Below are 21,075 nucleotides of genomic sequence, written 5' to 3'. Positions count from 1 at the left end.
TGTGTCTATGCCAGTTCTCTGTAAAGCAATCTAATCAGTTCAATTTTCCAGCTCTAGCCATGTGATTCATTAAATTTAATTTTCATTCAAGTGCAAACCTAATTTCCTTTTGAAATAATTAATTGTCTCTGCTATTATCATCCTTGTAAGCAGCAAATTCCAGGTTATTACAACTCACTGAATAGAAAAGTCCTTCCTCAATTCACCCTCCTGCCCAAACCCTTAAATCTGTGCCCCTGAATGTGCAATTTTAAATCCAAATATGATTAGCATCAAACTTTCATATACATATTATTATTACAGAAGCTTCAAACGTTTATTTGGACAAATATTCAGAAAGAAGCCAGAAGGAATAATATACCTGAAGTTTAACTGAAAGCTTTAGTGAAGAAGTGAGTTTTCATAGGTTGATAAAAGATGGACCAGCAGAGAAAAAAAATCAGTTCCAAAATTTTTGATTTTGCCACTGAAACATCCTTGCTTTGAGGGGACAGGACAGGATGCATGAGATGTCAAGGTCAAAGAATCAACTAGTTGAGGAGATAATAGAAGGCTACAAAGACTGTGGAAGTAAGAGTGGAGTGATATGACAATATGGGGTCTATAAGTTGAGAAGAGGACTTTGAATGCATTACATTGTGACTCATCAGACTATGTAGATCTGCAGTCATTGTTTTTACCTCAGACTATGTAGATCTGCCAGGATGGGATGATGAGTGAACAGAGCAATGTGGGCCAGAACATTAATAAAAGAAGTTTCAACAGTTTATGGTGGGTGAATCATAAAGCAGCAGTAAGGAGAAAGCGATGGACAAGTCTAGAGGTGACTTTAGATGGACAAGTCTCAAGGCATGTCTAAATATTCCAGGAGTAGAGGAGCTAAATAGCCAGCAAGGAGGAATTAAATTCTGGAGTTGAAAGCAAGCAGTCTACACAGTGGAGGGATTTCAAGCTCAGTTCAGGGTTGAACAGAATGTTAAGAATGCAAACAGTCTGATTCAGTACGAGAGAAAGTGACAAAAGAGGAAATAAAAGTGAAAATTCACTAAATATGGGGAAACTGAATCAGAAACAAGGAAGCACAAATTGTACTATTGGCTGAAGGTTTTGGTCTGACTATGGGCTACAGTATGGATATGTACCATCTTATTTAGTTTGCATTTGTACTCCTTTGTCTTAGTACTGTTGGAATGGTCTGCAAATTCAGCTGTGATCAAGAACTATACTAAATTAATTACACACATTGCATTGGCATCTCACTTTTATTGAATTAATGCCTTTCTATAGAAAGGCTGCTGTTAAAATTGAGAGGGTGTAGAAATGATTTACAAGAATGTTGCCAGGACTGGAGGGTTTGGGCTAAAAGGAGAGGCTGAATAGGCTGGGGATTTTCTCTTTTTCATGGAGCACTAGAGACTGAGGCTATATAAAAGTTTATAAAATCATGAGGGGCATGGATAAGATGAATAGGCAAGAACTTCTTCCTATGGTCAGGGAGTCCAAAACTAAAGAACATCGAAAAACTAAAAGATATCCCAAGATTAACTTTTTCACGCAGGTGACGCACATCTGGAACTAGAGGAAGTGGTGGAGGCAAGTACAATTACAACATTTAAAAGACATCTGGATGGATATATGAATACAAAGGGTTTAGAAGGATATGGGCCAAATGCTGGCCAATGGGACTAGGCCAGATTGGGATGGCTGGTTGGCATGGATGAACTCAACTGAAGGGTCGGTTTCTGTGCAGTGCGACTCTATACAGAGGAACCTCGATTATCCAAACGTGATGGACGAGCAGTATTTCATTTGGATAACTGATTATTCGGATAACTGATTCAATGCCTCTCCTCTGGGACGTGGAGTTTTCTGAAGTTGCCTTTTTCCTCACTCTGTCTATCATGCTCCCTCTTTCTGTCTCAGGGTTTGTTTCTGAGCAGACACCCACTTGTGTGCAAGGGATCTGCAGCATAGCTGAAGTTTCTCCCCGTTGCTGCTTCACTTCAATGGGACTGAGAGTGAGCACTTGCTATGTCCGTTCACACTTCAGGAGACTAGGCAGCAGCACACAGCACAACACCCCCACCCCACCCAACCATGCCCTCAACCTCCCCACCCCGCCCCCAAATGGGGACAGCAGCCGAAAATGACACAAACAGCAAGACACTGCTGCCTTTGGGGATGAGTCTCAAAATGGCACGCACACAACCTTTTGACAAGTTCCCACTCTGCCCTGTACAGGACAATGTTGGGGAGATTATCTAGGGAAGGGGGCTTAAGGTACACCCTGTGTAGAACTCTGGGGCAACTATGGGGAAAGAGGGGGGTGGCGGGAGGTCAGTCATTTGGAGATGGTGCCTGGGTTCCCATAGATGTCCAGGACTGTTCTTGGCAGCATTTCAGTAAGCCAAATTCACCTTTAATCACTATAAACAAATGATGCGATCAGTGTTGGTAACACCTCTTTGACGTAATGTTTCTATCAGGACCTTGAGATCTTCTTCAGATAATCCCAAGTTTGGATAATTGATACTTGGATAATCGAGGTTCCTCTGTAATGGGCAGAAGTTCCCAGCCCTGAATGACATGAGCAATGGTGAGTCAATTGGGAAAATATGAAATGATCAGAATAATGAGATTCTTGTCATCAAGAAAAAAAAAGTCAGCATTTCCATCCAAGGTATGAAAGTGAACCAGGAATCTTACTAGTGACTGGCATTATTTAATTAAACTTCATTTATATACAGCTTCTAATATTCCACATGATGTGGAGGAGCCAGTACTGGACTGGGGTGGACAAAGTTAAAAATCACACAACACCAAGTTATAGTCCAACAGTTTTATTTGGAAGTACTGGCTTTCAGAGCGCTGCATCTCCTTCAGGTGGTTGTGAAGCAGGACCGTAAGACCCAGAATTTATAGCAAAAGATTAGTGTTCCGCAAGTAAAAATGATATATTTAACAAACTTAGATTGCTGTTGAGTGTGTGTTGCTGGAAAAGCACAGCAGGTCAGGCACCATGTGAGGAGCAGGAAAATCAATGTTTCGGGCCGGAGCCCTTCATCAGGAATGAGGCTGGGAGCCTCGGGGTATTGCTGTTAAGTCTTTCATCTTTTAGAATGGGTTACAGGTTTTGGTTCATTAGCCATTAACATTAAAGATTTGGATGTGAGCATAAGAGATATAGTTAGTAAGATTGCAGATGACACCAAAATTTGAGGTGTCATTGACAGCGAAGAAGGTTACCTCAGATTACAACGGGATCTTGATCAGATTGGCTGAAAAGTGGCACATGGAATTTAATTTAGATAAATGTGAGGTACTGCAGTTTGGGAAAGAAAATCTTAGCAGGACTTATACACTTCACGATAAGGTTCTAGGGAGTATTGCTGAACAAAGAGACCTTGGGGTGCAGGCTCATAGCTCCTTGAAAGTAGAGTCGCAGGTAGATAGGATAGTGAAGGCAGCGTTTGGTATGCTTTCTTTTATTGGTCAGAGTATTGAGTACAGGAGTTGGGAGGACATGCTGCAGCTGTACAGGACATTGGTTAGGAATATTGAGTGCAATTCTGGTCTCCTTCCTATCGGAAGGATGTTGTGAAACTTGAAAGGGTTCAGAAAAAATTTACAAGGATGTTGCCAGGATTGGAGAATTTGAGCTACAGAGAGAGGTTGAATAGACTGGTGCTGTTTTCCCTGGAGTGTCGGAGGCTGAGGGGTGACCTTATAGAGGTTTATAAAATCACAAGGGGCATGGATAGGATAAAATAGACATAGTCTCTTCACTGGAGTGGGGCAGTCCAGAACTAGAGGGCATAGGTTTAGGGTGACAGGGGAAAGATATAAAAGAGACCTAAGGGGCAGCTTTTTCACACAGAGGGTGGTACATGTATAGAATAAGCTTCCACAGGAAGTGGTGGATGCTAGTACAATTGCAATATTTAAAATGCATCTGGATGGGTATATGAATAGGAAGTGTTTGGAGGGATATGGGGTGGGTGCTGGCAGGTGGGACTATATTGGGTTGGGATATCTGGTCAGCATGGACGAGTTGGACCAAAGGGTCTGTTTCCGTGCAGTAAATCTCTATAACTCTACGACTATGACTCTATGTAAATCCCAGAACTTCTTTTAAGTCACATTCTCAAGATAACTTAAGGTTTTATACAAAAAAAAGGTGACATCTCAGCTCAGACAATGCATTAAAGGTCAGAGTCTGTCTGGATTCCAATCTGGAGTCAGACTGGTCCTATTTCCAAAGTAAAATTTACAAAATATTATGTGGATTGACTGGCTGCAATGACCGCCTACAGGTTGTGAATTTTTTTTGCACAAAATAGAATGCATCTGCAAATATAATTCAGCAAATGCATAAACACATGAGTTATTTGTATGTGCAGGAATGAGTGAGTGTGTGAGAGAGTGTGTGTTTGCGTATGTGCAAGCTTGGTAAAGTGTGTGTGAGAGTGCACGATGGGGTATAAGCCTGAGAGAGAGGGTGTGTGTGGGTATGTGCGTGTGTGCTTGCGTGTATGAGAGAGCGCGCGAGAGAGAGCGCGCGAGAGAGAGCGCGCGAGAGAGAGCGTGTGACAGAGAGCATGTATATGAGAGAGGGTCTGCATAAGCATGTGAGTATGTGGACGAGAGAGTATAAGATGTAGTTGAGTCACCTGTAGTGTGACATGAACCCAAGGTCCCAGTTGAGGCCATCCTCATGGGTACCAAATTAATTTCCCACATGGCAGACAGAAAGCAGATCGCAACAGCTGTCAACATGAGCAACCCCTGGCAGCTCTAGCTTTGCCCCCTTGCTCTTCTGAGCCTCCACATTGGCCAACAGTCCTCAATACCTCAGGGCACAATTCCTGGGTAGCAATTACCTGAAACTTTGCATCCATGGAGACTGACATCAGACTTACACTTGCCTCACCACGTCATGGGCATATTTGCGACTGATTTAGAATGTAGTACCTACTTTCATGCTGCAGTGTGAAGTGCAAAGACACCTTTCATTACAATTCTGCTGCAGGCCTCTTTGTGCACCAGGACCAGCAACCAACTCATGCAACAGTGTAGGAGCGCCTCAGTGTTCTTCGCTTGCTATCTTAGACGTTAATCATTTTATGTCCACTTGAATGTTCACAGCATTTCTGCCTTGCCTTTTGCATTGATGGGTAATCTTATTTAAACATCCAAGATTTTGACAGGACTTGATCGAGTGGATACTGGGAGGAGATTTCTTTTTTGTGATAGATTCTCAAACCAGGGGCACCGTTCAAGAATAGAAGAACTCCCTTTTAAGGCAGAGAAGTCTTTTTTCCCCCTCCCAGAGAGTTCCTAGTCTGTGGCGTTCTCTTCCCAGACAGTAGTGTAGGTGGGGTAACAAATGACCCAATTGCGTTCTTAATTCCATGTTCCTAAGTGCTATAGGCGATGTAACTTGTAATGCAAGCTTGAAACTGATACAGGTTTACTTATTGCATTGATGGGAGAGAATTCAAAGCTGTTTTAATTTAACAATAAATATAAATTTAGATGGGTTGATTACTGTCAAAGTACAATACATCATTAGGTTCAGCAGATAATTTGTCATCATCTATTTCCAAAAGAAGAAAATTAGTCAACAAAGTGTATCCAAGTTTTTCCAAGTCATTTTCTACAGCAGATGTTGACTGAGTAAATGTAATCCAAATGATATTTACCTGGGATGGATAACCGAAGTATGTTGCTGAGTCAGATGATCCATTTCTTGTTTGATGACTGGATACCAGTGCTGGAATGTCAAAGGATGCTGGGAGTCAGCCTGCAATAAAACAAACATGGAAGGAAGAGAAACATTGACAAATTTAGAATAAAACAGATGCCAATACCATCTCAAACCACCATTTCTAAAGTACCAGTCTTTTGTGACACTAAATTAACAACAGCTTCCATTACATCAAAAGTGACACCTTTCAGCAAATCATGTAAAACTAAAACATTACAGCAGTATTTTACGGTGATGATAATATGATAACTATAGCTGCTAAGCTGTTCTACAAAAATGCTTTGAAAATATACTGGACAGGAGCAGATACTACTGCTATTCATTTAAGTGAGAAATAAGTAATTATAAAACCATTAGGTATAGGAGGAGAAGTAGGCAACTCAGCCGACTCAGCAGAGTCTGCTCTGCTATTCAATGAGATTATAGACGATCTGATAATGCTCATGCTTAGGCAGCATGGACTGCTGTCAGTACATTCAACACAAACTTCATCACTTAAGGAAACAGCAAGTTACTAACAGTTTAGAAAGACTTGATAAATTGTTGGTGGTGTAACAATGATTTGTTGGGCAAACAACCATTCTCATGCAATTGAACTGGAAACCACAAGACTATAGCGATTGAGTTTCTTTCCTCAGCATTTTTATTTCCAAAATTACAAACTAAAGCAAAAGAAAATGGGTGGAGTAAGATCATTTCCAAAATGCTGAAATCTTTCTAGTGATGCTGAACCACATCCCAAAAAAAGAATTGGGCATTGCATTTATAGAGTACCTTTCTGTCAAGACTTTTCTCACACAGCTCATCCTGAGGATCTTTATGCTCCACCCGCATTTTTTTCAGCTGAAGTTCTTCAGAATCAGATTGCTACAAAAGAGAAAAAAAAAAATTACATTTGAAGAATCAATACATTTGGCGAACATAAAAGTCCATACTTCTTTGTTGTATTGTGGTGTTTTCATGTATTTGCTGCCCTTGTCCTTCTAGATGAAGTGGTTGTGGATTTGGACTTAGAGACTTTGGGATGTCAGACGGTATTTATATAGTTAGTCCAGTTTAGGTTCTGGTCAATGGTCATCCCCAGGGTGTTAATAGTGGAGGACTCAGTGATAGTAACACAGTTGAATGGTAAGAGACCTGATTAGATTATCTCTTATAGGAGATGATCAGAGCCTGGCATTTATGTGTTGTGAATGTTACTTGCTACTTCTCAGGCCAAGCCTGGATATTGTCCAGATCTTGCTGCATTTGAACATAAACTGCTTCAGTATCTGGAGTTGCAAATGATGCAATCATTGGTGAACATCCCTACTTCTGACCTTATGATGGCGGTAAAGTCATTGAAGAAGCAGCTGAAGGTGGTTGGGCCTAGGACACTACCCGGAGAAACTCCTGCAGTAACTGGCTAAGCTGGATATGTCCTGATTTTTGTTTATAGGACATACCTGGGCAATTTTCAATATTGTTGGGTAGATACCTGTATTAAAAGACCTTAGCTAGGGGAGCGGCATGTTCTGGAACACAAGCCTTCAATAATATTGCCAGCATGTTGTCAAAGCTTTTGCAGAATCCAGTGCCTCCAACTGTTTCTCGATATCACACTGAGCAATTTGAGTCAGCTGACGTCTGGCATCTGTGGTGTTGATGACCACTGGAAGAGTCTCTGTTGCCAATACAATAGGACATATCCAGGGATGACGAGATGGTATCTGGGGCATTGTAAGGTTTGATTCTGAGTGTGTGACTATCTCATGATGTTGCTTGACTATGTGAGACAGCTTCCCAAATTTGGCGCAAGTCCTAGATGCTGGTAAGGAGGACTTTACAGGTTCGATAGAGCTGTTTTTGAATAAATGAATGATTTATTGTAACATACAGGTTTTTCTACTGAAACATGCATTATGTTAACGTGAATTTGCTGTTAAGTGATTGGCGAGTTGGGGACATTTATTCTAAAGTGCAAACTTTAAAATGTGTGTTGGCTGTAATGTGATTACAGCGCCAACATTTTAAGCACTATTTCTAAATTACGATTGTTCTATAATATGGGGTTGCACAAGAATGCAACCATCGTGTTATAGAAAAACTATCTGTTTATTTAGGGAGATATAGTTAAAAGTGTTCTGTCATCACAATCCGGTACGATTTTGAGGTATAAAGGGAAAAGAAAAAGAAAACACTCACATAGACATTGGCTGGTGTCCCAAACACAGCTCCGGGACATCTGCAGGGTTCCGACTCAGGGCCTACCACAACAGGAAGCCTCTGCTCTAGGCACCGGCACCACCACAGTTGATGCCTGCTGCTGCTTGCTGCAGTCAAGAGTCTCCGCTGCGCCATTCCAGGAGGCCACACATTGGGCCTATGAGCCAGGAGTCACTGCTAACACCATTCTGGCCAACTCGACTCCAGTGAAACATCCACAAAGAGAATGCTGTTCTCATTTCTGGTGCCTAAGTTGATGCCAGATGGTCTATCTGGTTTCATTTCTTTCTTAAGTATGAAAGGTTTTGGGGGGGGGGGTGGGGGGGGGGGGGGTGTAAAGTGTTTTAAAATGTACACAGAAGAGCTCTTTCTGTCAAGACGTAAAGTGGTCCAACAAAGTATGCTGCAGTGCTGGTCCTAATTCTGGAGAATGAAGCTAGACAGGTGTTCGAGGTGGCAGTGGGGCAGCATTTTAGCTATCATAATTTCTTTAAGAATACAACATAATTGTCTAATGTTGACAAAAGGGGGTAACATGTTGGAACAACTTGAAGATGACCAATCTTACTCTGACAGGTTTGGCAAGCATTTGTCAGTAAAATTCTGGGTGATCAATATTACCTTTCCTCTTCAAATTTTAGTTTAATGTTTGCATCATGTTTTCCCTTGAATTACTGATTTGCTGAGAAGTGCAGCAACTGTGTTACTATCACTGAGTCCTCCACTATCAACACCCTGGGGGTGACCATTGACCAGAACCTAAACTGGACTAACTATATAAATACCGTTTGACGTCCCAAAGTCTTTAAGTCCAAATCCACAACCACGTCATCTAGAAGGACAAGGGCAGCAAATACATGAAAACACCACAATACAACAAAGAAGTATGGATGCTGAAGATCTTAAACAATACCTGAAATTGTTGGTGAAACTCAGCAAGTCTGGTTGCATCTGAAAGCAATCAAACATAGTAGTGGAAAGTTGTGTGTTAAATCCGAGGACATGGGGAAACGCTTAAATGAATACTTTTTGTCAGTATTCACATTGGAAAAGGGCAATGTTAGAGAGAATATGGAGATACAGGTTACAAGATTAGACGGCATTGAGGTTGACAAAGAGAAGGTTTTATCAATTTTGGAAGATCTGAAAATAGCTAAGACCCCTGGGCTGGATGGGATTTATCTTCAGATTCTCTGGGAAGCCAGGGAGGAGATTGCAGTGCCTTAGACTTTGATCATTATGTCTTCATTGTTGACAAAATTAATGCCATAAGAGTGGAGGATAGCAAATGTTGTTTCCTTGTTTAAGGAGGGGAGTCGGAAGAACCTTGTAACTATAGGCCAGTGAGGCTTACTTCGGTTGTGGGTAAAGTGTTGGAAAAGGTTATAAGAGATAAGATTTATAATCATCTGGAAAGGAATAATAGGATTAGGGATAGTCAACACTGTTTTGAGAAGGGTAGGTTATGCCTCACTAACCTCATTGAGTTCTCTGAAGTGGTGACAAAACAGGTGGATGAAGGTAAAGTGGTTAATGTGATGTATATGGACTTCAGTAAGGCATTTGATAAGGTTCCACACAGTAGTTTCAGGATTGAAGGTGATTTAGCGGTTTGGATCAGAAATTGGCTAGCTGAAAGAAGACAGAGGGTAGTGGTTGATGGGAAATATTCATCCTGGAGCTCAGTTACCAGTGGTGTGCCTCAAGGATCTGTTTTGGGGCGACCACTATGTCATTTTTTATAAATGATCTGGATGTGGGCATAGAAGGATGGGTTAGTAAATATGCAGATGGCACGAAGGCAGACAGCATTGTGTTCAGTGCCAAAGGATCTTGTGGGTTACGAAGGACATAGATAAGATGCAGAGCTGGACTGAAGTGGCAAATGGAGTTTAATGCAGAAAAATGTGAGGTAGTTCACGTGAGAAGAAGTGATAGGAAAGCAGAGTATTGGGCTAATGGTAAAATTCTTGAACAGAGAGATCTTGGTGTCCTGGTGCATAAATCCCTGAAAGTTGCCACCCAGGTTGATAGGGTTGTTAAGGTGGCAGATGATGTGTTGGCGTTTATTGGTGGGGGGATTGAGTTTCAGAGCCATAAGGTCATGCTTCAGCTGTACAAGACACTAGTAAAGCTGTACCTGGAGTATTGAATACAGTTCTGGTCACCACATTATAGGAAGGATGTGGAAGCTTTGGAAAGGGTTTAGAGGAGATTTACTAGGATGTTGCCTAGTATGGAAGGAAGGTCTTAAGAGGAAAGGCCGAGGGAACCGAGGCTGTTTCCATTGCAGAGAAGACGGTTGAGAGGTGACTTAATCAAAACGTATATGATAATCAGAGGAATAGATAGAGTGGACAGTGAGAGACATTTTCCTTGGATGGTGAAGGCTAACACAAGGGGATATAGCTTTAAACTGAGGGGTGATAGATTTAGGACAGATATTAGGGGTAGTTTCTTCACTCAGTAGTAGGGGCATGGAATGGCCTGCCTGCAACAGTAGTAGTCCCACTGATGTTAAGGGAATTTAAATGGGCATTGGACATACATATGGATAATAATGGAATAGTATAGGTTAGATGGGCCTCACATTATTTTCTCAGGTTGGTGCAACATTGAGGGCTGAGTGGCCTGTACTGTACCATCAGCTGCAAAGTAGAACAGGGACCACAAGGTGACTGAAATGTTTCCAACATTTCCCTTTAAAACATTTAGGATTGTACACCAATTTCAAACAGCAAAGCAGTCCAGGGTATATGTTTGTCTAAAACATAGGAGCTAGAGTGGGCCATTCAGTACATCAGGCTGCTCCACTATTTAGTTAGATCATGGCTGATCTACCTCAATGCCACTTTCCTGGGTTATCCCAATAACCTTTGATATTATTACATTTCTGTGTTGTTAGTTATGAGTCTCAGCCAAACCTATACTATGTTGGAAACAATTTGAAAGTGAACATCGTAAATAGATCTTACTGAACTGAACGTGTGCAGTTATTTCTCATGACTTATCTTTAGGGCAGTTAGCGATGGGAAATAAACCCATATTGGCCAGTAACACACACATCATGTGAATAAACTAAAACCAAATCATAGGGCAAGAAAGCCAAAAATGAAAATGTCATGAGGAGTTCCAAACAACATGCCTGGCCATGTTAGTACTTTGTCATTCATTGTTCAGACTCATGGGCCTTTCTGTCCAACACAAAATAAAATGCCTCTGTGAACTCCTCCACCCAACAGATTATATGCCATCAGATAAGATTGCTGATTTAACCTATAATTTTAGATTTTATGCCACATTCATAATTGATTTATTGTCGTCATATGTACCAAGATACAGTGGGGGAAAAATGTGTCGGTGGCTTTGTGTGCTACACAGGCAGATCGTATCATACAAAGTGCATCAGGATTGCAGAAACTCAACCAAGTTCATGAGACATGATTTCCCACACACAAAGCCATGCTGACTATCCCTTATCAGTCCTTGTTCTTCCAAAGACATGCAAACCCTGTCCCTTAGAATTCCCTCCAATAACTTGCCCACCACTGATGTCAGGCTCACTGGTCTATAATTCCCTGGCTTTTCCTTACCATCTTTCTTAAATAGTGGCACCATGTTAGCCAAACTCCAGTCTTCTACCACCACACCTGTGACTACCGATGGTACAAATATCTCAGCAAGGGGCCCAATAATCACTTCCCCAGCTTCCCACAGAATTCTCAGGTACACATGATCAGGTCCTGGGGATTGATCCACTTTTATGCATTTCAAGACATCCAGCACCACCTCCTCTGTAACATGGACATTTTTCAAGATGTCACTACCCATTTCCCCACATTCTATATCGTTAATGTGCTTCTCCATAGTAAACACTGATGCAAATTACTCATTTAGTATCTCCCTCATCTCCTATGACTCCACACATAGGCCACCTTGTTGATTTTGAGGGACCCTCTTCTCTGGGGGAAAGTGAGGACTGCCGATGCTGGAGACCAGAGTTGAAAAATGTGGTGCTGGAAAAACAAAGCAGGCTGTCTGGACCTTCTTCTCTCCCTAGTTACCCTTTATCCTTAAAGTATTTGTAAAAGCCCTTTGGATTCTCCTTAACTCTATTTGCCACAGATATCTCATGTACCCTTTTTTCTCTACTGGTTTCTCTCAAGTATACTCCTACTTCCTTTATACTCTAAGGATTTACTCGATCTCTCCTGTCTATACCTGACATATGCTCAGTTTTTCTAGTCACCCAGCATTCCCGACACCTACCAGCCTTTCTTTTCACCCTAACAGGAATATACTATCTCATTTTTGAAGGCTTCCCATTTTCCAACCATCCCTTTACCAACGAACATCTGCCCCCAATCAGCTTTTGAAAGTTCTTGCCTAATACTGTCAAAATTAGCCATCATCCAATTTAGAATTTCAACTTTTAGATCCAGTCTATCTTTTTCCATCACCATTTTACAACTAATAGAATTATGATTACTGGCCCCAAAGTGCTCCCCCACTGACATCTCAGTTACCTGCCCTGTTTTATTTCCCAACAGTAGATCAAGTTTTGTACCTTCACTAATAGGTACATCCACATACTAAATCAGAAAATTTTCTTGTATACACTTAAATTCCTCTCCATCCAAACCCTTAACACGATGGCAGTTCCAGTCGATATTTGGAAAGTTAAAATCCCCTCCCATAACCACCCTATTATTCTTACAAACAACTGAAATCCCCTCACGAATCTGTTTCTCAATTTCCCACTGACTATTCAGGATCTATAATACAATCTCAATAAGGTGATCATGCCTTTCTTATTTCTCAGTTCCACCCAGATAACTTTCCTGGATATATTCCCAGGAATATCCTCCCTAAGTACAGCAGTAATGCTATCCCTGATCAAAAACGCCACTCCCCCTCCTCTCTTGCTCTCTTCCTATCCTCCAATAGCATTTGTATTATGGAACATTCAGCTGACAGTTCTGTTCATCCCTGAGCCACGTTTCTGTAATTGCTATGATATCCCAGTCCCATGTTCCTAACCATGCCCTGAGTTCATCTGACTTCCCGGTTAGGCCTCTTGCATTGAAGTAAATGCAGTTTAATTTATCAGTCCTATCTTGTTCTCTGTTTTGTTCCAGCCTGCCCTGACTGTCTGCTTTGCTCCCTTTCCCAACTGCACCAGTCTCAGATTGATCTCTTTCCCCACTATTTCCCTGGATCCCATCACCCCACCTCACTAGTTTAAATCCTCATGAGCAGCTCTAAGAAGTAGCAAAGAGGATTGATGAGAACAGAGCAATGGATGTGATCTATATGGAGTTCAGTAAGGCATTCAACAAGGTTCCTCATGAGAGAGTGGTTAGCATGGTTAAATCTCATGGAATACAGGGGGGACTAGACATTTGGATACAGAACTGACTCGAAGGCAAAAGACAGAGGATGGTGGTGGAGGGTTGCTTTTCAGATTGGAGGCCTGTGTCCAGTGGTGTGCTACAAGGATCGGTGCTGGGTCAACTACTTTTCATCACATACATGAATGATTTGGATGTGAACAGAGGAGGTATACTAAGTAGGTGGAGTCCACAAGGATCAGTGCTGGGCCCTCCACTTTTTGACATCTACATAAATGATTTGGATGCGAGCTTAAGAGGTACAGTTAGTAAGTTTGCAGATGACAGCAAAATTTGAGGTGTAGTGGACAGTGAAGAGGGTTACCTCAGATTACAACAGGATCTGGACCAGATGGGCCAATGGGCTGAGAAGTGGCAGATGGAGTTTAATTCAGATAATAGCGAGGTGCTGTATTTTGGGAAAGCAAATCTTAGCAGGACTTATACACTTAATGGTAAGGTCCTAGGGAGTGTTGCTGAACAAAGAGACCTTGGAGTGCAGGTTCATAGCTCCTTGAAAGTGGAGTCGCAGGTAGATAGGATAGTGAAGGTGGCATTTGGTATGCTTTCCTTTATTGGTCAGAGTGTTGAGTACAGGAGTTGAGAGGTTATGTTGTGGTTGTCCAGGACATTAGTTAGGCCACTGTTGGAATATTGCATGCAATTCTGGTCTCCTTCCTATCGGAAAGACGTTGTGAAACTTGAAAGGGTTCAGAAAAGATGTTGCCAGGGTTGGATGATTTGAGTACGGCAGAGGCTGAACAGGCTGGGGCTGTTTTCCCTGGATTGTCAGAGGATGAGGGGTGATCTGACAGAGGTTTATAAAATCATGCGGATAGGATAAATAAACAAGGTCCTATCCTTCGGGTGGGGGAGTCCAGAACTAGAGGGCATAGGTTTACAGTGAAAGGGGAAAGATATAAAAGGAATCTAAGGAGCAACTTTTTCACGCAGAGGGTGGTACATGTATGGAATGAGCTGCCAGAGGAAGTGGTGGAGGCTGGTAAAATGACAGCATTTAAAAGGCAACTGGATAGGTATCTGAATAGGAAGGGTATAGGAGGGATATGGATCAAGTGCTGGCAAATGGGACTAGATTAGGTTAGAATGTCTGGTCGACATGGACAAATTGGACTGTAGGGTTTGTTTCCGTGCTGTATTCTGCACTCTGTTATAGATGTAGAGTGGAACAGCTGCAGAGAAAGTGCAGAGAGAGTGGAAGAGAGAGAGATCTGAAATAACATTTGAGAGTTCGGTTCAACACTGATTACAGAAGTGGAGAAACTGTTCTTGTATCTACAGCTCGTTCTGTTATAACACGTTGCGTCACTGCAAATTAGCTACAATGCAATTGACGAATCGGAGACATTGTTTCTCATGCACAAACTTTTAAAACATGTATTGGCTGTAATGTGATTACATCGCCAACACCAAGCACGGTTTTTCTTTAACACAGGATTGCACAAGAATACAACAATCACATTATAGAAGAACTACCTGTTTTCATACGTGCATTCAAACTTTTATATCTTCTTCCCGATGGGTGGAAGAGAGCATAACAAAGGTGAGAGGAGTCTTTGATTATGTTGATTGCCTTCCCAAGGCATCAGGAAATATAGATCGGGTCAATGGATGGAAAGGGCTCTGTTCACAACCTTTGTAGTTTCTTGCTGCATTGAGGAGAGCAATTGCCAAACCACACTGAGATGTACCCAGGTAGGAGGCTTTCTATTGATAAAAATTGGTAAGATTCCTTGTGGACATGGCAAATTAGCCTCCCGAGGAAATAGAGATGTTGTTATTCTTTCTTGACTGTTGTTTGAGAGAAGTCTTATGACAACAATGTAGAACTATGTAAGGTGGTGCATGCAAGTATCAGGTAACCACTAGGCAGTTTTAGCCAGACTTTACCTTGAGAATATTTATCAAGTTCACAGAATGCTTATTATATTATTCTTTAGATAATACAATCAAATTAATACAAAACAACTGACTCAAACACCTGTTGAATTCACTGAACTACATAGGAATTCAGCTCAATTAAGAAAGGTCTTTTACTGTAAGTTCTGACATCTTGCAACTCTTTTTTTTACATAATAATCTGCTCTCCTGCTATCCACCCATGTGTAGTAGCTTGACCAAATTTCAATTCAATCTTTCACCTATGCTCAGTACTAACCTGGACCTCTACAATCTGTGTTAACCAGAGTTGGTTTCTTGTCTTGAAAATGATTACCAGGCAGAAATGTACCAAAGGCTTTAAATTGTGATATTAAATACTTCTCCTGAGGCTGACGCCCAAGCAACAGTATGATGTTCAGTCTTTGGCTGCTAACTTCTCACGTCTGTCCCACTCACCATTGAATTAATTCTGCCTTTTATGATACAGGATTCCCTCACAGTGAAATCGACCTTTCGGGCAAAAGCCCTTCATCAGGAATGAGGCCGGGAGCCTTGGGGGTGGAGAGATAAATGGAGATGGATGGAGGTGGGGATAATGGTGATAGGTCAATGGAGAGGGGGGGAGGGGGGGAGGGAAATGGATAGATGGGAAGGAAGATGGACAGGTGGGACAGTTCATGAGAGCGGTGTTGAGCTGGAAGATTGGATCTGGAATAAGGTGAGGGGGAAGGGAAATGAGGAAAGGGTGAAATCCACATTGATGCCATGGGGTTGGAGACTCCAAAGGCGGAATATGAGGAGTGCTTCCTCCAGGTGTCATGTGATAAGGAAGTGGTGATGGAGGAGGGCCTGGACCTGCATGTCCTTGGCAAAGTGGGAGGGGGAGTTGAAGTGTTCGGCCAAGGGGCAGTGGGGTTGGTTGGTGCAGATGTCCCAGAGATGTTCTTGAAACGCTCTGAGAGTAGGCATCCTGTCTCTCCAATGTAGAGGAGACCGCATCGGGAGAAACAGATATAGTAAATGATATGTGTGGAAGTGCAGGTGAAACGTTGATAGATGTGGAAGGCTACTTTGAGGCCTTGAATGGAGGTGTGGGAGCTGGTTTTTCAATCCTGCTGTGGCAGGGGAAGGTGCTGGAAGGGGAGGGTGGGTTGTTGGTGGGCGTGGACCTGATGAGGTAGTCGCGGAGGGAACGGTCTTTATGGAAAGCAGATGGGGTAGGGAGGGAAATATATCTCTGGTGGTGGGATCCGTTTGTAGGTGGCGGAAATGGCGGAGGATGATGTGATGTATACAGATGTTGGTGGGGTGCAAGGTGAGAACCGGGGCGTTCTGTCCTTGTTGCGGTTGGAGGGATGGGGCTTGAGGGTGAAGGTGCGAGAAGTCGATGAGATGCGCTGGAGGGCATCATCAACCACGTGGGAGGGGAAATTGGAGCCTTTAAAAAAGGAGGCCATCTCACGTGTTCTGTGGTGGAGCTGGCCCTCTTGGAAGCAGATGCAATGGAGGTGGAAGAATTGGGAAAAAAAGAGATAGCATTTTTGCAGGAGGCAGGGTGGGAGATGGTGTAATCCAGGTAGCTGTGGGAGTCAGTGGGTTTGTAGAAAATGCCAGTGTTGAGTCTGTTTCAGGACATGGCTGAAGAGCTTCAGGGCAGAGGAGATGACCTGGGGGTTGCAGTGTGAGAGCAAGAGCGAGACGCACTGAGATCTTTGCAGAGACATGAGGAGAATTTCTTCAAGGTAGGCATCCTTGGAAGAGGATTCACAGGGAGGTTAAAATCAACTAGGCACAAGTGAGGACTGCATATGCTGGAGATGAGAGTTGAGTGTGGGGTGATGGAAAAGCACAGGAGGTCAGGCAGGAACAAAAAACCAGGAAAATCAACGTCAGTCAAAAACTCTTCATCAGGAATGAAGCTGGGATCCTTGGGAGTGGAAAGATAAACGGGAGGGGGATAGGACTGGAGGGAAGGTAGCTGAGAGTGCAATAGGTGGATAGAGGTGGAGTTAATGGTGAAAGGTCGGAGGGGAGGATGGAGCAGATTGGTGGGAAGGAAGATGGACAGGTGGGACAAGTCACGAGGGTGGTGCTGAGGTGGAAGGTTGGAACTGGGATAATGTGGGAGAGGGGAAATGAGGAAACTGGTGAAATCCGCATTGATGCCATGGGGTTGGAGGGTCTCGTGGCAGAAGATGAGGTGTTCTTCCTCCAGGCATCGAGTGTACATCTGCTACAGATTGATTGATGAAGTTGAGGTCAAGTGTGGTACTTCCTCACATTGGTAGCTTCACCAGCTCATGTAAACCCCATCTTTCAAAAATAAGATTTACTCATAATCTGCTATAGCACATTTGTTCAGACAGGCATTGTGCTCACCTTTGACTCATTGGGGAAATTAGTGGCTGAAGTTCTAACTAAAAATTGACAAAACAGCATTTAATCCATCAGATGCCATTAAATGTGATCCACCCAATCAAGCTATTGCCAAGAACATCCAAACTAGATCTGTACCATGGGGCAAATAGACTCCATAAGGACATGAAAAATAGGAATTGGAAGCTGGCCATTCATACCTTCAATATTGCTACACCATTCACGATGAAATCATGGCTGATCTACAATGCTATTTTCTTGCCCAATCGGTCCCAGACTTGAACAAACTAAATGACTGGTCTCCACAGCTCTGTGACGCAGAATTTCAAAGATTCACAAACCTGAATGAAGCAATTCCTCCCCATCTCAGTACTAAGTGTTCTGCCCATTTTTCTGTGACCATGTTCCCCAGTTCTATGTCCTCCAATGCTGCAAGCTTTTCAAACCCCATTTTCAGATGAACTAAGATATTAACTGTTCACAGCTTATGTCAAGCCTCTCATAGATTCCAGGACCGTCAAATCCTAACTCTAATACTTAACTGCATTTTCTAGCTTCTAGGACTTCCACCAAGAGCTGTCTAAATTCTCTTGAGACCTCTCATTGAGTCCCAGTTACACAGTATCAGTGACTTTCTCAGCACAGTTTAACACTTGTACATTTCTACATGGACTCTGCTTCTGTCTGACTCTTTCTTACATGTCTCCAACTAACTCAAACAAACTTCTTAGTAACTGTTGATCTGTTCTGAATGATCTATTGAAAACATCATAAACCCCATCCTTCATCCTGAACACTGAACATAGTACCCATTTGAGAACACCTTCTCAGAATGTTATAACATTCAGAAACTGCCCACTTATCCAGTACAAATGAATACAAAAATAAACCTGTCAAGCTCTGTAAGAGTTTTGAATGTTTGAACGACATCACCTGTCATCCTTCTAAACTCTAGAAAACAAAGGCATTGTCTATTAAATTTTTTCCCATACAACCACTCTCTCTATTCCAGGGATTAGTTTGATGAAACCTGTTTGAATTTCCCCTGTCAAAGATAAGCAGATATAAACTGCTCACAATAGTCAAACTGGGATCTGATCATTTTATCAAACTTTCGGCAAGGCTTGACATAATTACTGCAAGTCACTTTTATCCTTATATCCAAACCCTATCGTAATCAAAGGTAACATACCATTTATTTTTTTAAAATGCTTGCTGCGCTTATGCAGTTAAAACTTTATTTGTTTTATACTTTGCAAAACTCGGCAATTGGAATTCTTAAAATCTAAGGAGGAAGCATTTTTATCAGGTGAAAGTGCAAATGCGATGCACATCCAAGATCACAGCTGTGATTATGCCCAGTGCCTATTATAACCTGCACCATCAAAAACAGCTTTTTTGGAGAAAAACCAGAGTTAACATTTCAGGTTGAGTGACCCTTCCTCAGAACCTACTGCAACCCGTTTACATAAAAAATGCTAACAGATATTTTAAAAAGTCAGTTTCATTGCTATGTGTGATGCTTACAGACAACTTTGAAAGACAACATACTTTTCCCACACATCCTCTCCTTTCACGTCCAGTTGATAGAAAGATCAAGCTGCTGAGGATGTTTTTCTATACTAAAGTGCAATAGATGTACAAACTGATGGTGTTCCCGGAGTTCGATGTATCAACTCTATATGAGCTTTCTTTAAAGATCAAAATCCATTAAAAATGAAATCTGCAAGGTACATAAAGGGTAATATGTCAGTATACCCTTATTTAAAAAATAATTTTTTAATCATTTTCTTTGAAGTAATTGAATCGAATTCATTATCTAGCAGTCTCATCAACGTATAGTGTTATGATTTTAAAAAGTTAGCTTCAGCACTGATGTTTTTGCCATACAATTAGGGGCAATGCTCTTTCGGGTTATAATACCGAGGGCAATTTCAACTTAACAAGGTCCCTAAAATGAATTATTTCATGGAGAAGGCAAGGCTGCAAAACATGACTAAGACCATTTGATGAAGGAGCATAGTTAGACCATTCAGCCCATCAAGTCTGCTCTACCATTCAATAGGATCATGCTGCTCTGAGAATCCTCAGCTCCACCATCCAACCTTTTCCCCATAACCTTTGATCCTCTTATTGATGAAAAATCTGTCTATCTTAGCCTTGAATATACTTAAAGACCCGGCCTCTACACAAAAGTATTCAGACAGTATTATCAAGAAGGAAGCTCATTCTAAATTGCAGTTTGAAAAGAAAAAGCTCTTCCAGATGTTCAAATGAAATGTATTGAGCAAACTAAGTGAAGAATTTTCCAGACAGCTACTTGGTATTATAATATATGCATTCTTGAATTTTACCACATACTTTACCTACCACAGAAAACATTCTCACGAACAAAACAAAAAGAGGATTGGTTTTAATTGTAAACCCTGAAAGTAACTCAATTCAAAGCAAATATTTTGAGATTTCTTTGCTCTTCACCAATCGCTTCTGAATTCACAATCTCTCAGTTTAGACATTAGATCTCTGCCAAGTGAAACCTTCTGCATCCTTTCTTTTCATCATCATTCCTAATATACACCCCAGGATAGAAGAATCATTTATTTTTTTTTCCCCAGAGGCCAGTGCCAACCAAGGGGTTGAAGAATACATGGAAAATTCAATAGCACAAGTTAATTGACCAATGCGTTGTCTTTCAGTGCTTCATGATCAAAATAGAAAGGACAAAGTACCAAGAGAGAAAACAAGACTGATTCTTACAGATTAGATTACTGACAGTGTGGAAACAGGCCCTTCGGCCCAACAAGTCCACACCGACCCGCTGAAGCGCAACCCAACCCATTCCCCTACATTCACCCCTTCACCTAACACTACAGGCAATTTAGCCAGGCCAATTCACCTAACCTACACATTTTTGGATTGTGGGAGGAAACCAGAGCACCCAGAGGAAACCCACGCAGACATGGGGAGAATGTGCAAACCCCACACAGAGAGTCGCCTGAGGCGGGAATTGAACTCGGGTCTCTGGCGCTGTGAGGCAGCACTGCTAACCACTGTGCCACTGTGCCGCCCATTCTCTTTTTATATATAAAATTGAACCTCTAATAAATTTATTTTATTCTCATACTTTCTCATAAAAGAGTCTCAGAGTCCCTACAGCGTGGAAACAAGCCCTTCAGCCCAATAATATGTGGAAGAGTCCATCTTCCGCAGCTACACTGGCACCACCCCCCACCTTTTCCTCTGCTACATCGATGACTGTATCGGCGCTAACTCGTGCTCCCACGAGGAGGTTGAACAGTTCATCCACTTGACTAACACCTTCCACCCCAACCTCAAATTTACCCGGACCGTCTCAGACTCCTCCCTCCCCTTCCTAGGCCTCTCCATTTCTATCTCGGGCGACCGACTCAACACGGACATTTACTATAAACCGAC

At 42.1% G+C, this 21,075-nt stretch overlaps 1 protein-coding gene across 1 annotated transcript in view; it reads right to left on the bottom strand.

The window, feature by feature from the left end:
• LOC122556150 (ski-like protein) overlaps positions 1–21,075 on the bottom strand; it is a 75,313-nt gene that overhangs the window by 19,321 nt on the left and 34,917 nt on the right. Inside the window, exons 2-3 of the mRNA XM_043702654.1 lie at positions 6,542–6,634; positions 5,703–5,803 (exon numbers count right to left, since the gene is read on the bottom strand). Coding sequence (XP_043558589.1) covers positions 5,703–5,803; positions 6,542–6,634 — 194 coding nt within the window. The remainder of the gene's footprint in view (positions 1–5,702; positions 5,804–6,541; positions 6,635–21,075) is intronic.

Source organism: Chiloscyllium plagiosum, chromosome 13 (assembly GCF_004010195.1).
Source record: "Chiloscyllium plagiosum isolate BGI_BamShark_2017 chromosome 13, ASM401019v2, whole genome shotgun sequence".
Lineage (NCBI taxonomy): Eukaryota > Metazoa > Chordata > Chondrichthyes > Orectolobiformes > Hemiscylliidae > Chiloscyllium > Chiloscyllium plagiosum.
Note: the sequence above shows the minus strand (reverse complement) of the source record. Positions and strands in the feature narration are given on the sequence as shown.